This window comes from Sardina pilchardus, chromosome 16 (genome assembly GCF_963854185.1).
Source record: "Sardina pilchardus chromosome 16, fSarPil1.1, whole genome shotgun sequence".
Taxonomy (NCBI): domain Eukaryota; kingdom Metazoa; phylum Chordata; class Actinopteri; order Clupeiformes; family Clupeidae; genus Sardina; species Sardina pilchardus.
In genome coordinates this window covers 16,408,043-16,423,360 of record NC_085009.1, presented here as the reverse complement: position 1 = coordinate 16,423,360, position 15,318 = coordinate 16,408,043, and the positions used below count along the sequence as shown (strand labels likewise).

Here is a 15,318-nt window from a genome sequence, read left to right as displayed (position 1 = left end):
AGGATGGTCTTCGAACGGAAGCGCTGGCGATACGTCTCGGCGTTGATGTTGAACTTGTCCAGGATAGCTTGTTTCAATTTGCCATAATCTTGGCTGTCTTCATAAGTCATGGCTATGTATGCAGCTCTGGCCTTGGCCTTCAACAAGGGCACAAGGTACAATGCCCAAGAGTCCATAGGCCAATGTGAAGCAGCTGCTAGCCTCTCAAAGGTGGTTAAATAGTGTTCTATGTCCTCATCTTCGTCAAAAGGAACCAATCTCGGGGGTCTCCACCCCAGTTGGAAGTTCGGCGGTGTGGTGAGGCCAAGACCAGTGGAGTTCAGGGAGCTCTGCAACCTGGGTGCTGGTTGCGGGTTTGAGGGCATCAGCGGAGTTTGTATATCCAACAAGGGCAAGCTGAGAAGAGGGTCTGACGCTGCAGAAGTTGGGCGGGCGCTGGTGGGCTGCAATCCAGTGAGCCTGGTGAGTCCTGTCGCCTGCGGCGCTGTCGGCCCGTCTCTCACCAGCCTCTGCAACTGATGAAACTGGTGCTCCATGGCTTTCCAGCGTTGGTCTTGACGAAGCGATTCCGTCTCAAGCTGGTCCTGCTGACGTCGCTGAGCCTCGACCACCGACTTCATGAGCCGCTCCAACCGATCCGTGCGGTCCTCAACAGGGGGAGTAGGAGGCCTGGCCAATGGTGCAGACCTGGGCCTGGTCCCCGTTGCTGAACCGCCTCTGGAGGGTGCTGTACCTCCAGCTTGATCCGCCATCATGCTGAGTGTTGCTCCGACACTGGGTACCCGGAAAACTGCTGCCACCAAATGTTGAGGGTAGATGTAGGAGTGCGGTCTGGAGCCAAGTTGGTACACTCAGGAGGACACAGGAGGTATTGCAAGATGGGAGTTTTTATTTGTTCCCCAATTAAGGCCAAAATGTTGGCATACGAATAATAACAAATAAACAAAGAAAAAAAAGATGGAAAAGAAAATACTTTTTAAAAATGAAACAAACAATTGACATGAGAGTCAAAAAGGATAATAACGCAATAATAATTTGTTGCTAGCAATAAGTCTTGACCTTAACAAGTCACAAAGTCACTAAGAGCCAATAGGACATAGGTCCTGTCACTGTCTGCTCTCCCGAATGACTGACAAGACACCATACAAATAGGCCTGAGAATTACTGCTTGAATTGGTGCATACCAACTCAGAATGACTGGCAGGGGGGTCTCAGGTGCTTAAACAGGCAAAAGCTAATACAACTATAAATAAACATTCTAACATACTAGAAATGCCATAATTCATTACAAGTTTATACCGTGCTTATTTTGGCATAGCCAAAATATCTAAAACAGCACAAATAACAAATATGAAAACAGCGGGTCACTTCAGGTAGACCCGGAAGTTCCACCGTAAATTTAAACAGACCACTCGCGGCACACATTCTCTTATACAAACAAGACGAGACAAGACGAAACTCCGGTAAGGCAAACGCTATGATAACACATGTATCTATTGAGCTAAATAAACGGACAGACAAAGACATTTGTGTTGCGTGATTATTTCAACTGAATATGTGAAGTGGATGGTTAATGGCTGTAAACAGGAAACGTTGTAATGATAGTGTTTGCTAGCGTGTAATAAATCACCGTAGTGTTTGATGGTAATGTCGACTAACTATGGGATTACGGCAGGGTTGTATGATGAATGACAATGTTAACAAATGAATTTAAGACAGTATGAGGGTGAAATGAAAACATAGACACATCATACAAACACGAACACACAAGTAACAAATACATGGACTGTTTGTATAACAAAGGTAGCTACCGCTACCGTGACGGTGGGTATGCGAACCGTCACATTGCTGTATGAGTAATGTGTGTGTGTGTGTGTGTGTGTGTGTGTGTGTGTGTGTGTGTGTGTGTGTGTGTGTGTGTGTGTGTGTGTGTGTGTGTGTGTGTGTGTGTGTTGGTGTGTTTGCTGCAGAGTGCCGCTGATCTACCTGCAGTCAGTGGTGGAGGGAGTGGTGCGTACACTCAGGGTCATGTACGGATCTCTGGACAGGTGAGACACACACACACACACACACACACACACACACTCACACACTCACACACACGCTACTCAATGTTTGGTCTGAAGTGGTTTTAGCTACAAAAATATTGATATGGACAGTGGTCCTCGTCAACACTCACTGTTCTATCCATTTAAAATGTCCCATCTCTTTCATTCCATATCTCTCTCTGTCCTTTTCTCTCTTTCTCTCTCTCTCTGTCCTTCGGTCTCTCTCTTTCTCTCCATCTGTCTGTCTCTCTCTGTCTCCCTCTCTCTCTGTCTGTCTCTCTCTGTCCATCTCTGTCTGTCTGTCTGTCTGTCACTCTCTCTGTCTCTGTCCATCTCTCTCTCTCTGTCTCCCCCTGTCTGTCTCTCTCCCCCTCTCTCTCTCTCTCTCTCTCTCTCCCTCTCTCTGTCTGGCCCATATTGTTGCTGACCACTGCAGTGCGTTCTGTGAGGAGGACAACTCTCCACGGCTGGACCACTTCTTCTGCCTCTTCTTCCAGCAGCTCATCCAGCCGTCCCGTTTGATTGACAGCCCCGCCACCCCTGACGTCTCGGGGACCCTCTTCCTGGACGGCCTGCCTGCCGTGCGCTGGCTCACTCTTCCCCCAGAGATCAAGGCAGGTGGAGTTTATAGGGGCATCTTATCGGGGGTTCTCTGGGAACCCCTGTGGACATTGATTTGAGTTTGAGCAAAATGAAATTTTGATTGTTGACCGGTCTTATTGTGAAATTCGGTCTCTGCATTTGTCCCAATTCGTGAATTAGTGAACACAAACAGCACGCAGTGAATACACAGTGAGGTGAAGCACACACTAACCCAGAGCAGTGAGCTGCCTGCCCAACACGGCTGCCCCTCGAAGGTGGAAAGGACACAAAAGATCTACCAAAATCAAATCACCTGGTTCAAGATGGTTGATCGTGGGATTGATTACAGGATTGATTTCGGGATTGATTATGGGAGTAAACATGGGATTGATTTCAGGATCGATCGTGGGATTGATCATGGGGTTGATTGTGGGATTAATCATGGGGTTAATTACTGGATTGAGCATGGGATTGACTTTGGGTTTGGTGTTTTTGTCTGTTGTAGGTGGAGGTAGACACAGTGCTGTCAGACTTTGAGGCAGCTGATTTTGGAGACATGGTAAGAGGAAGTTAAGACATGAGATCGTGGCCAACTGCACTCGGTCCAGACTCTGTGTTAGTGGTATGTGAATATCCTCCAAGGACTCAACAAATGCTTAATGCTTAATTATATCACCCTTGTCTCTCTTTCCCTGTACACGTTTTATTTCTTTCTCCTTGTCCTCTCACCTCATTCTCTCTCTCCTTCACTCTCCGTCTTTCTGTGTCTTCTGTCGTTCAGTCGGAGGACTTCTATGGCATGAGACGTCTCTATGTCACCCTGGGCTCCTGTCTGTTCTACAAGGTTAGCCAGCCATATCAGACACTCAGACACCTCACACACTGTTCACATGATGCACATGTGTGTACACACACATACACACACACACACACACACACACATACACACACACACACACACACACACACACACACACACACACACACACACACACAGACACAGACACACAGTATCACAATGCACACTTTTTTTGGAAGGCCCCTGTCAGTCATCTATGTTATTCACACTTGCCCATTGTGTGTGTGTGTGTGTGTGTGTGTGTGTGTGTGTGTGTGTGTGTGTGTGTGTGTGTGTGTGTGTGTGTGTGTGTGTGTGTGTGTGTGTGTGTGTGTGTGTGTGTGAAATGATGGTAGTCTGCGGATTAGAGATGCACCGATTGCAATTTTTTGGCCGATTCCGATTGCCGATTTTTCATCGAGTTTGACCGGCCGATACCGATTTTAGCCGATTCCGATTTAATTTCTTCTAACCACTTTACAGCACAAACAAAGAGTTATTTTCTAGCCTATATTTTCTTTAATACAACATGTTAGAAATGTAATCAACTTATCAATGGCTGGTAGAAAAATGTGAATAGACAGATTCTTCTTCAAGTCTTCTTCAGCTGCAGTAATCCCAGTGTGGGACATTCATTTCACACATGTAGAAATGCACTAGGAACACTTTCTTTCTTCTCACATCCATATGCAATATCCAACTGTAAATATCTTCAGAATAGCCTACTGATAACTGAAGTTAGTGCTACATAGGCTGAGATGTTGGAAAATGACAACAAAAAAAACTAATTTTGAGAAGCCTTGAAACACAGCAAATGACATAGATTCTCAGTCCACACTCTTCTTTGAACTTGCGCGATTGCTTGCGGATACTAGTGTCCATACTTGGATGGCATAACGTCATGCAGGAGATCGAAACACAGCTTTCCAACGACACCACGCATGATATGTTTTGTATCACGGTCGCGGTAGGCTAGTTTATGACACGTTAGAATGCTAACTTTTGGCGAATTTAGAAGAAATATACAGGCGTGATCAGACAAAAGGTAATGAAATAAACCTCTAATTGTGTAAATCGGACTTAGTTGTTGTAGTAGTGTGAAAGAATACATGATAAGTTGGCAAACCGAAGCAAAACTATGTTTATTCCTGCCATGTCTCGCCTTAAGTTGAGTAAAGGCTATGTCGCTGCTTATTGATGGCGCTTGTGGTTCAGCTGTGGGCACGCGGCAAGGACGGGCTTTGATGAGCGCTGTAACCTGAAGTGACAGCTTAGTATAGTAAATTCCACGCAATATGGCAAAGCACAGCGTTCGCTGCATAGAAAAACTCAGTATTAGCGCTTTATCCAGCCCTGACTGTTGGCCTAGCTTCATCAAACTTTGCAAACTCAGCTGTGTGAGTGTGATGTTGTTACAAGTACGTGCGAGTGCATTTGACCGGCATAAAATCGGCATGTCTCAGACTGACCGGCCGGTCGCCGGTCGTGGCCGATCACGTGAAAATCGGCCGATTCCAATCGGCGGCCGGTCGATCGGTGCATCTCTACTGCGGATGAGTGCGTAACCTGCGCTGACCTCCCGCAGGGCTACCTGATAGCGAACCACCTGCCGAAGGAGGACCTGCGCGACGTGTGCCTCTACTGCCAGCACTACAGCCTGCTGCCGCTGGCCAGCGAGCAGCGCGTGGGCCAGCTGGTCATCTGGAGGGAGGTGTTCCCCCAGCGCCGCGCCATGAGCTCCCCGCCGCTGGGCTACGCCGAGCCCCTCGGACGATACTTCCTGCTCATCGTGGGCCTGGTGAGAGAGAGGGAGAGGGAGTGTGCATACAGCGTGAGTGTGCGTGTGTGTGTGCGTGTGTGTGTGTGTGTGTGTGTGTGTGTGTGTGTGTGTGTGTGTGTGTGTGTGTTTGTGTGTGTGTGTGTGTGTGTGTGTGTGTGTGTTTGTGTGTGTGTGTGTGTGTGTGCAGCGAGGCCTGTACGCCCCACCGCTGCACTAAACTGAGCCCCAAGGACGATATTTCCCGCCTGTGTGTGTATGTGTGTGTGTGTCTGTGTGTGCCAGCTTGTGGTGTGTAGGATGGTGTTTGTCCAGAGACACACCCTGCCCAGCCCTCCACTAGGCTATGCCGAACCACAGGGTTGTTACTCCCTGTTCACTAGGAGAGTGTGTGTGTGTGAGTGTGTGTGAGTGTGTGTGAGTGTGTGTGAGTGTGTGTGAGTGTGTGTGTGTGTATGTGTGTGCATGAGTGTGCCAGATCATATTGTAAATGAAGATGTTTCCCCAGAGACGCACCCTACACAGCCCACCGCTGACCTGATTCACACTTGTAATCTTGTAGTGTGTGTGCATGCGTGTATGTGTGTTTGTGTTTGTGTGTGTGTGTGTGTGTGTGTGTGTGTGTGTGTGTGTGTGTGTGTGCGCATGTGTGTGTGTGTGTGTGCGCATGTGTGTGTGCTTGCTTGTTTGATGTGTTATGTTAGTGTGGGTGGCCTGCTAGTGAAAAACACCCTGCTCTGTCCAAGTCTGTGTGTGTTCATGTGTATGAGAGAGAAGAGAGTACACACACACTCCTCCATTTCTGCTGGCCGGGGCTCAGGCAGAAGACGCCTCCCCAGCACCTATGAGCTTAAAGATGAACTGCAATGAAACTAAACAGAAACGTGTGCAAAAAGTAAGATTAAGGGGCGCTGTGGCGCAGCAGGCTACGGCGCTCGTACCATATACGGGTCCGAGTGCCCACGGGGACCCGGGTTCGAATCCGGCCTGCAGTCATGTTCCGATCGCACCCCATCTCTCTCTCCCACTTGTTTCCTGTCTATACCTCTTCCCTGTCCTATAATAATTAAGGCAAAAAGGCCAAAAAATATACTTAAACAAAAAAAATGTATTAGAACAGAAGAGAAAGTACTGTACGTGTTTGTTTGACAAGGAACATACCATTGATAGGAACAGGAATGTTTGTTCTAGCCCTTTTGTAATTCTCTGACCCCTTGTGTCAGTATCCGACCCTGAGATGTTTTACAATGTTCCTGTGCTTTGCTGGGTCTGCACACACATCCTTGATTACGCTAATCATGTCTGTATGTGTCTGGCCGTCTGGGCCCTACATCATCGCTGGGCGAGGGTTGAAGGTCAGGTGTTTGTGAGTGTGTGTGTGTGTGTGTTCAGTGAGTGTGTACTTAAGAACACACACACACACATCCTTGGCTGCCTGCTGGCCTTTAATAAAACAGTATGATAGCAGCTCGTCTCAGCATGTGGGTGAGAATGTGTTGAGTGTGTGTGTTGGATTCAAGCCATATGCTGGGTCCATATATTCATTGTGAGCGTGTGTGTGTATGAGTGCTTGCAGTTGGTTATGTTTTTGTGTTGCATGGAATAGTTTTGTATGGCGGCGACTGTGTTTGTATTGATCAGAAATGACCGATGTCATTTGGGCATGATTACTTTTCTCTGTGTGAGTCTGTGTGTTGTGTTTTGATGAATTACGGTGATTGCGCTGCTCCTGGTGTGGTGATGTATGGTACCCAGGCCCTGCTGTGTGTGTGTGTGTGTGTGTGTGTGTGTGTGTGTGTGTGTTTGCGTGTGTGTGCCGTGCTGTGCCTTCCTCCTGCTGTTTTTACTGAGAGAACTTGGCACATTCCTCTCGGATTAAAGCTCAGATTCTGCTGTGCACTCACTCCTCTCTCATCTCTCCTCTCTCATCTCTCTCTTCCCTACACCTCTTCTTTCACTCCTCTCATCCCTCCCTTCTACACCTCTTTGTTCACTCCTCTCTCATCTCTCTCTAAGCTACACCTCTTCTTTCACTCCTCTCATCCCTCCCTTCTACACCTCTTTGTTCACTCCTCTCTCATCTCTCTCTTCTCTACACTTGTTCATTCACTTCTCATCTCTCTCTTTACACCTCTTCATTCACTCCTCTCTCATCCCTCTCTTCTACACTTCTTTACTCCTCATCTCTCTCTTCTACACCTCTTCATTCACTCCTCATCCCTCTCTTCTATACTTCTTCATTCACTCTCTCCCTCTCTTCCCTACACTTCTTCTTTCACTCCTCTCTCATCTCTCTTCTACACCTCTTCATTCACTCCTCTCCCACCCCTCTCTTCTACACCTCTTCATTCACTCCTCTCTCATCCTTCTCTTCTCCACCTCTTCATTTGTCTGCCGCTCGTACTTTTCATCTCCCCGACTCCATTTCTCACCATCCCACCTTCTCTGTTTATTTAAGAATTCACACGTTCCCTTGTCTTCTCCCTCCTCTCAATTTCAATTCAAGTGAGCTTTATTACATGACAAATATTTTTGCATATTTTTGCATTGCCAAAGCAGAACATTTAGACATGCATATAATCTCGATATGTATCCAAGATTAACAAACAAACGTGTGTGTGTGTGTGTGTGTGTGTTTATATGGATAGGTGCATAAAAAGTAATAATTATTTAACCACTGTGCCTTATGGCACTCTCTCTCTCTCTCTCTCTCTCTCTCTCTGTCTCTGTCTCTGTCTCTGTCTCTGTCTCTGTCTCTGTCTCTGTCTCTGTCTCTGTCTGTCTCTCTCTCTCTCTCTCTCTCTCTCTCTCTCTCTCTCTCTCTCAGAGGCACCTGATGCAGTGTGTGCTGCTGGAGGCGGGCGGTTGTGCATCGCCCGTAGAGGGCGCTGTGGGGCCGGACTGTGTGTACGTGGACCAGGTCAAGGCCACGCTGCTGCAGCTGGAGGGCCTGGAGGCCGGCATGGAGGAGCGTCTCAACGCCCCGCCCGCCCCCTGCCTCTCCTGCGCCGATTGGTTCCTGCCCTCGGGGGCGGGGTTGGCGGGAGGGCAGGGTCAAGGTCAGACCGCCAGGGACCGCCTCCCGTCCATCAGCCGATTGGCCAACGCCCTGAGGCCCCTCCCCCCGCGCGCCCGCAGGCCGAGCCCCCAGCGGAGCCTGTCGGACAGCGGCAGCGAGGGTGGGCACGGGGACGTGGGCGGCGCCGTGATGCCTCCCAGCCCCGGGTCCACGCCGGACTCGGCCCGCAAGACGCCGCCGGCCACCTCCTCGTCCGCGTTCGTCCGGCGGGACTCGCTTGGCTCGGGCGGATCAGATGGGAGCGGGGGCAGTGGGAGCCTCTTCAGGGTGAGATTCTCATGCTTCCCACTTGTGGGAATAGATAGAATGCCATCGCTTCCCATTTGTGGGAATAGATAGAATGCCATCAGTTACCATTTGTGGAAATTGGTAGAATGCCACCAAAGATTCTTTAGTTTAGTTCTTTATCAAGTGTCTCTGATGCCACTGCTTCCCATTTGTTGGAATAGAATGCCACAGAATCACATCTCCAGAGGTGGAAAAGTCCAGCTTCAGAAAGTAAAAGTCCTGCCACATACAGTATCTGCTCCAACCATTCACTTAAACCAGCTGATTCTAATTAGCATAACTCTTCAGCCAGGTAGAGCAGTTAATTGGCGAGATCACCTGTGTTAAGGGCACACACAGGTAGAACCAATACATGATTGGACTTTTACTCTCTGAACCTGGAGTTTTCCACCTCTGCACATCTCAAGCCGTACATGTCAAGTCAAGTCACTTTATTTGTACAGCACATAAAGCAACAGGAGTTGTTGGTGGTCACCCGGCAGAAACTCTGCTGTTTTCTGCACTGCTCACTTCATCTTCTGAGAAATCCACAAGGATGTTGTTAATAAGACAACATAGACAGACCCAAGGACCATTTACATAATTCACCAAACTAAATACATCTAAACATTTCTAAAACCATGGCAGACACAGCATTAAAGACCACTTTTCTCTCCAAGTGGACTGACTCCTTCCTTGTACCCTAGCTAGCACTAGCCCAACCGATTATTCAGTCAGCCAGACATATCAGTTCAGCACCACAGCCCCTGATGATGGCTCAGTAACACATGTGCACAGATGTGAGGGCTAAGACACCCCCCCCCCACCCCCCACCCAGACCGGCACCAGTGGAGCATGCAGGTGTTGGAAACATCCACGTTGGGTTTCCAACACCCTCCATAAATACAGGACCCCCACCACCTGCCATCCACCCAAACCCTGAAACCATCACTCAACATCTGTCCTGTATAGTGAACAGATGGGAGGTCGTACGTGTGGTAGTGAGAGAGAGGGGGAAGGTTTAGATTAGGTTAGGTTAACTTTAAAGGAAGAGGTGCAAACGTACACCAAAGTTGTGGTGCAGGCAACTATGTTAAAAGCTTATGGAGAGAGAGAGAGATGCCGCACACTCCGAGTTATAAGTAAGTCTTTTTTAATGATAAAGTGGTAACGTTTCGGCCTATGGCCCTCAGATCGCTTTATTGTCCCCTTAGGGAAACTTGTCTTGCAGTCAGGTATGCATAAATAACACAAAAGACACAAGAAACAAAAAATACACAAAGGACACAGAAGGCTCCATACCAGAAGCAAAAAAAGTCAAACGGATACAAGTTAAGAATGACCTATCAAATGTTTCTGACAGATGGAGTTCAGATCCATGTATGTGCAATAGAGCAACATTTTGCTAATTTAGCAAGCAAATTGCACTGGGGATAAAACAGTTTTTTGTCCTATTGGACTTATAAAAGGGAACTCTTAGTCTTTTGCCTGAGGGAAGAACTTCAAATAAAGAAGGGGGCATTGTGTGCTGCTCTTTGACGCCGTCTGGGCTGGTCCAGGTATCCATGTAAATGGAGGCCTTTGTAAGGCGTCGGTCCAGGAACCTGAGATCCAGAGGCGGGAGATTTACGGGCCTCTAATGTGGTATGATGTCATCTCGGTGTAGAGTGTAACAAAGCGAAGACCCTGGTCTCTGGACCCTCCGCTCGTATATCTGGACACTCACTCTTACACGGACACAGCTGGCGGGCAGCCTCTCCCACACCTGAGCTGGTGTACTTTTGCTCACATGAAAAATGATATGGTTGAGAATTGTGGTGAAAGTAAATAATTATCTAAATTATATATAATTGGAATCATTGCGATACATAATTACTCCGTATGCAGACAGGCAATGTTAAGTGAGGTTATTCTTAGTAGCTGTCATTTGTGTATGTGTCCATTTGTTTGTGAATGTGTGGCAATTGATATTAGTCAGGGGGCCAAAACTGATATTAAAACTTTGTCGGACACTTTTTGGTACAAGCATACAACCTATCCAGTATTGATATTTAACCCCTCAACATGAGTTCTAGATAGGTTGTCAGCTTAGAAAATGTTATTTTGTCCATTTTAACACTATATTCTTAAAAATGGAAAAAGCGGATTTTTCCCCCAAAGTGCTTCCTTTTTCTTCCATGTTACCTACTGTAATCTTGGGCAAATGTGCAATATAATCCAACTTGTGTGCAAGCATGATCATTAAAAAATAATGATCAATAAATACCACAAGAGTATCACACCACAAGGGCCACTGGTGTGTCAGGGGGCCAATTCTGAAAAGGGCTTCCGTTAAGACTTTTGCAGACATGTTTTGGTTCAAGCTGTCAGTGTCACCCTATTTTTGTTTTTTGTTAGAAGACACAAATAGGTAAGATATCAGGGTGGTTGTGAAGACGAAGTTAAAAGCTTGTAGGGAGAGACATGCAATGCTGCACAAGTTATAATATTTAAATGTTACAGTGAAAATGTAGAACTGTAGATGGTGGTGTATAGTGCTATTTAACTTCATTAATATACCAGGTTGTGACACAAATTATATTTAATGGACATATTACTATAGTTATTCATTCAATCCAAACATAACTGCTCTCTCACTTCTTTAGGGTTAGGGGATAGTAACTAGTTAGCAATAACAACGTTGTTATAGTCGTATGGCAAAGGTATGTCTTTCCCCTGTAAAACCCGGGAAGTTAACTGAACTCAAATTATTTGAGTACTGTAAAGCCTGGGAAGCTTACTTATCTGAAATTATTTGAGTAAACCGGATGCCTTGACATTTGAGTTTGGCAACTCATTTAATTTGAGTGTAAATAAGTCATTCAACTGGAGTTATTAGTATATTGTACAGTATGTATTGCATTTTGTGTTGGGATAACTTAAAGGAGTCAAGTAAACTACACTAATTTTATTCACCTAATAACAACTTGAGTGAATTATCATGACAAGTAAGAATTATGTAGGCCTACACACGAAAAAATGCAATGTACTCAATGTGTGAGCTATCATTTTCTATGGATTATGGGTAAATGCTTCTTTGATTTTCTAATAAGTATTTGTTCTCTTAGCTGTTAATTGTGGCTTCTTACTGTTTACCAGGTGATGGGCAAAAATATTGTGTTGATGATTTTCAGAATATGGTCAGATATACCATTAAGGAGAAGCCCATTCTCAAAATATAAAGAACATTATGAAGTTCACTTTTTCTTGGCCTAATGCAAAGTTGATTGCGTTTCCCAATTTGACTTTGACCTACAGTATAGTCACTTGAAAGTGTCACAAAGTTGAGTATCCCAATGGTGTGATTGAGCCTATTGTCTGTCTGTATTGTCTCTTGGGGAGATACAGACACATTATGCATGTTTACATTGAGTAACTATATTACCCCTCTTATGGGCAGGATATGAGCTTCAGGAGTAAAGATTTCAGGATTTTTTGTATAGGTTTAAATTTCTATTAAATGAATAGGATTACTGCAGAATGAGGGTAATTGTGAAACATAATATTTATCACCATGGCAGTACTGGCCATCATGATATACTGTATCTTCAGATTATCATTACGTCTGTCAGAAGCATTACACATGATCTAAGATTTTAAAATCAGCCCACAGGCCAAGTCTGTTGTGGATAGTCATCTGCTTGATGGTGTGTGGTGTCAATGTAAATAACACAATAACATAACAGCTATAGTATAGCCGTAAATATAGTTTAACTATTGCATTCAAGATTCAATTTCAGTCAAGATCAATATGTGATAATGTGTTAAGAATACTATGGACAGTGACATTCTGGGAAATGTAATGTGTGCCATTTCTTATTGTGAATATACTTCTTGCCATGATTACTTAATTGAAATGAGTGGCATATACAGTCATGGCTGAAAGTGTTGGCACCCCATGCAATGAGTAATGTATCATGAATAAATAAATGTTCTTCCTTAAAAGACTGGGGTCATACGTATTGGCACCCCTATGTTAACCCTATGTTCTCAACTTCCATAGAGGCAGGCAGATTTCTATTTTTAAAGGCCACTTATTTCATGGATCCAGGATACTATGCATCCTGATAAAGTTCCATTGGTCTTTAGAACTAAAATTGCCCCACATCATCACACACCCTTCACCATACCTAGAGATTGGCATGGTGTTTTGTTCAGTTTTGTTCAGTTAGCCTATTAGGCTGTTTGATGCTCATTGAGCTCAATGCAAATCAAACCAGCTGATAGGCCAACTGAACAAAACACCATGCCAATCTCTAGTTATGGTGAAGGGTGTGTGATGATGTGGGGCTATTTTAGTTCCAAAGGTCAAGGGAACTTTATCAGGATGCATAGTATCCTGGATCCATGAAATAAGTGGCCTTTTAAAATCTGCCTGCCCCTATGTTAACCCTTTGTGTTAAATTCCCATAGGGTTACATAGGGGTGCCAATACATTTATTTGTTTATGATACATTATTCATTCACATAGAAAGTTGGTGTCCTTAAAGGTTGGATATTTTCTACTTTTATTACTTAAGGCATTAAGATCAATTTCCAAAAGATGATTTTATATTCCTCTTTTTAGTCAACTTTAACATGGGACTTTCAGCCATGACTGTATTTGACTCAAGTTGAAATTAGGTGAATAAAATGAGTATACAGTAGTTTACTTGACTCCTTAAAGTTATCCCAACACAAACTACACACATAGAAATAACTCTGCTGAATGACTTATTTACACTTAAAGTTAACTTCCCGGGTTTTACAGTGCAGCCAAGCAGTGGTGCTCAGGTAGGCAGCCAACAGAAGCCCAGGGACCATGTCTATGTGCTCAGTCTGAGTCCTGGTCAGGGACATCGACACTGCCTGGTACTGCACTGACTTGCACTTTCCTCACATCCACATATCGTCAGCTCCAAGCACCTGACCTGTTCTCACCAAGCTCCAAGCACCTGACCTCTGTGGTTAAAAGCTGGGGGGAAAGCACGCCATCCTTCATGTCCCTTCTTCTGTTGGCTGCCTATACCCGAGCACCACTGCTTGGATGGGGAAAAATACCTTTGCCATACGACTATTACAAAGTTATTACTACTAACTAGCTACTAACCTCTAATCCTAAAGAACTGAGAGAGCAGTTATGTTTGGGTAGAATTGATAAATATAGTGATATGTCCATTAAACATAATTTGTCACAACCTGGTACATTAATGAAGTCAAATAGCACCATAGACCACCATCAGTTCTACATTTTCGCCATAACATTAAAGTATTACAACATGTGCAGCAGTGCACTGTCTCTCCCTACAAGCTTTAAACTTGGCTTGACTCATTCCCATAGATAGGGGTACTGATTGATAGAGGTTTTGGAATGCTATGTTATGTTTCCAATCTGATATTCACTTTGAAAACTGGTTCTCTTTAGGCGGAGATTGTTTTTTTCATGTTCTAGGTCTGTTGTCTCTTATACTGTACAATAAATGTTAATTCTGACACTTCAGCAGACATCCCACGAGTGTTAGCTTTCATTCCATACCATTTTTATCTATATGGTCCTTGTGGTTGTGGAGATATTCAACATTTATCGTTGGCATGTCATGTTGAGCAGGAAACCAAAAAATTGGCCTGAAATTGCTTGCACAAGTCAAAAAAATTTTTTTTTTGCTTGACAACCACCATAATATCTTACCTATGGGTGTCTTCTAACTAAAAAAATAGGTTGACCGCTTGTACCAAAACATGTCCGCAAAAGTCTTAACGGAAGCCCTTTTCAGAATTGGCCCCCTGACTATATATGTGTTTGACTTTTGTGTGTGTGTGTGTGTGTGTGTGTGTGTGTGTGTGTGTGTGTGTGTGTGTGTGTGTGTGTGTGTGTGTGTGTGTGTGTGTGTGTGTGTGTGTGTGCGCGCATGGATGGATGTATATCATAGATCCCCAAGCTGAAGCACCCAAACCCCTTCTACCTGGGTTCCCTGAGGAAGAGCCTGACTGAGAGAGAGACGGAGGAGATGAACAGCACGCTGAAGTAAGCGACCCCCTATCCCTCCCAGACAGGACTAATCAAGAACCGGACCGGTCTAGAGCCGGACCCATCTAGAACCTCCTCACTTGGAACGGTTTGATGTTCCACAGTGGCGCCGCAAAAAAAAGCTTCCCAACAAGTAATGATTATATCCGTACTTGCCTCCTTAAAATGAGATTTCAGGTTTCGGCTTCACTTTAGAAATACTCTCTGTCGGCTCTACAAAGAGACAAACGGTGGCGGCTCCACCAACTCATTCCGTACGCAGCTGAATACCCTTCTAGGAAACACGCAAACCGCTAACCTCTCAATCACTCCTTATTTTCCTCTCAATCAGTTCTTTTCCCTACTCAAGCTGCCAACGTTTTAGTCAGTCTCTGTGTGCACTCCTTCACTCATACCGGTCAGCAAACCATTATCTAACCCACACCGCAGTCTCCAAACGTGTGCGTGTGGGAGAGACATGGAAACTCCTGTAGCTGCGCACAGGAGCGACTGGTTCCATTCCCAGACGGAACCCCACTGGGGAGGAGGACGTGATCGCCCGGTGACGTGATGATGCTCCCCACCGGCACAGCCGCCGACTCCCAACGCCGCGCGTCTAGTCCCGGGGTCACCCGTCTGCTTCTCGTAAAGGCGCTTGTTTCTCAGCGCACTTTATGAAGCGTTCTCGGGGCTAAAAATAGG

The 15,318-nt window shown here is 45.5% G+C and overlaps 1 protein-coding gene across 1 annotated transcript in view; it reads left to right on the top strand.

Moving 5' to 3' along the window:
• intu (inturned planar cell polarity protein) overlaps nt 1–15,318 on the top strand; it is a 39,090-nt gene that overhangs the window by 19,309 nt on the left and 4,463 nt on the right. Inside the window, exons 7-13 of the mRNA XM_062517131.1 lie at nt 1,971–2,048; nt 2,485–2,662; nt 3,136–3,189; nt 3,412–3,474; nt 5,054–5,266; nt 8,073–8,591; nt 14,540–14,634. Coding sequence (XP_062373115.1) covers nt 1,971–2,048; nt 2,485–2,662; nt 3,136–3,189; nt 3,412–3,474; nt 5,054–5,266; nt 8,073–8,591; nt 14,540–14,634 — 1,200 coding nt within the window. The remainder of the gene's footprint in view (nt 1–1,970; nt 2,049–2,484; nt 2,663–3,135; nt 3,190–3,411; nt 3,475–5,053; nt 5,267–8,072; nt 8,592–14,539; nt 14,635–15,318) is intronic.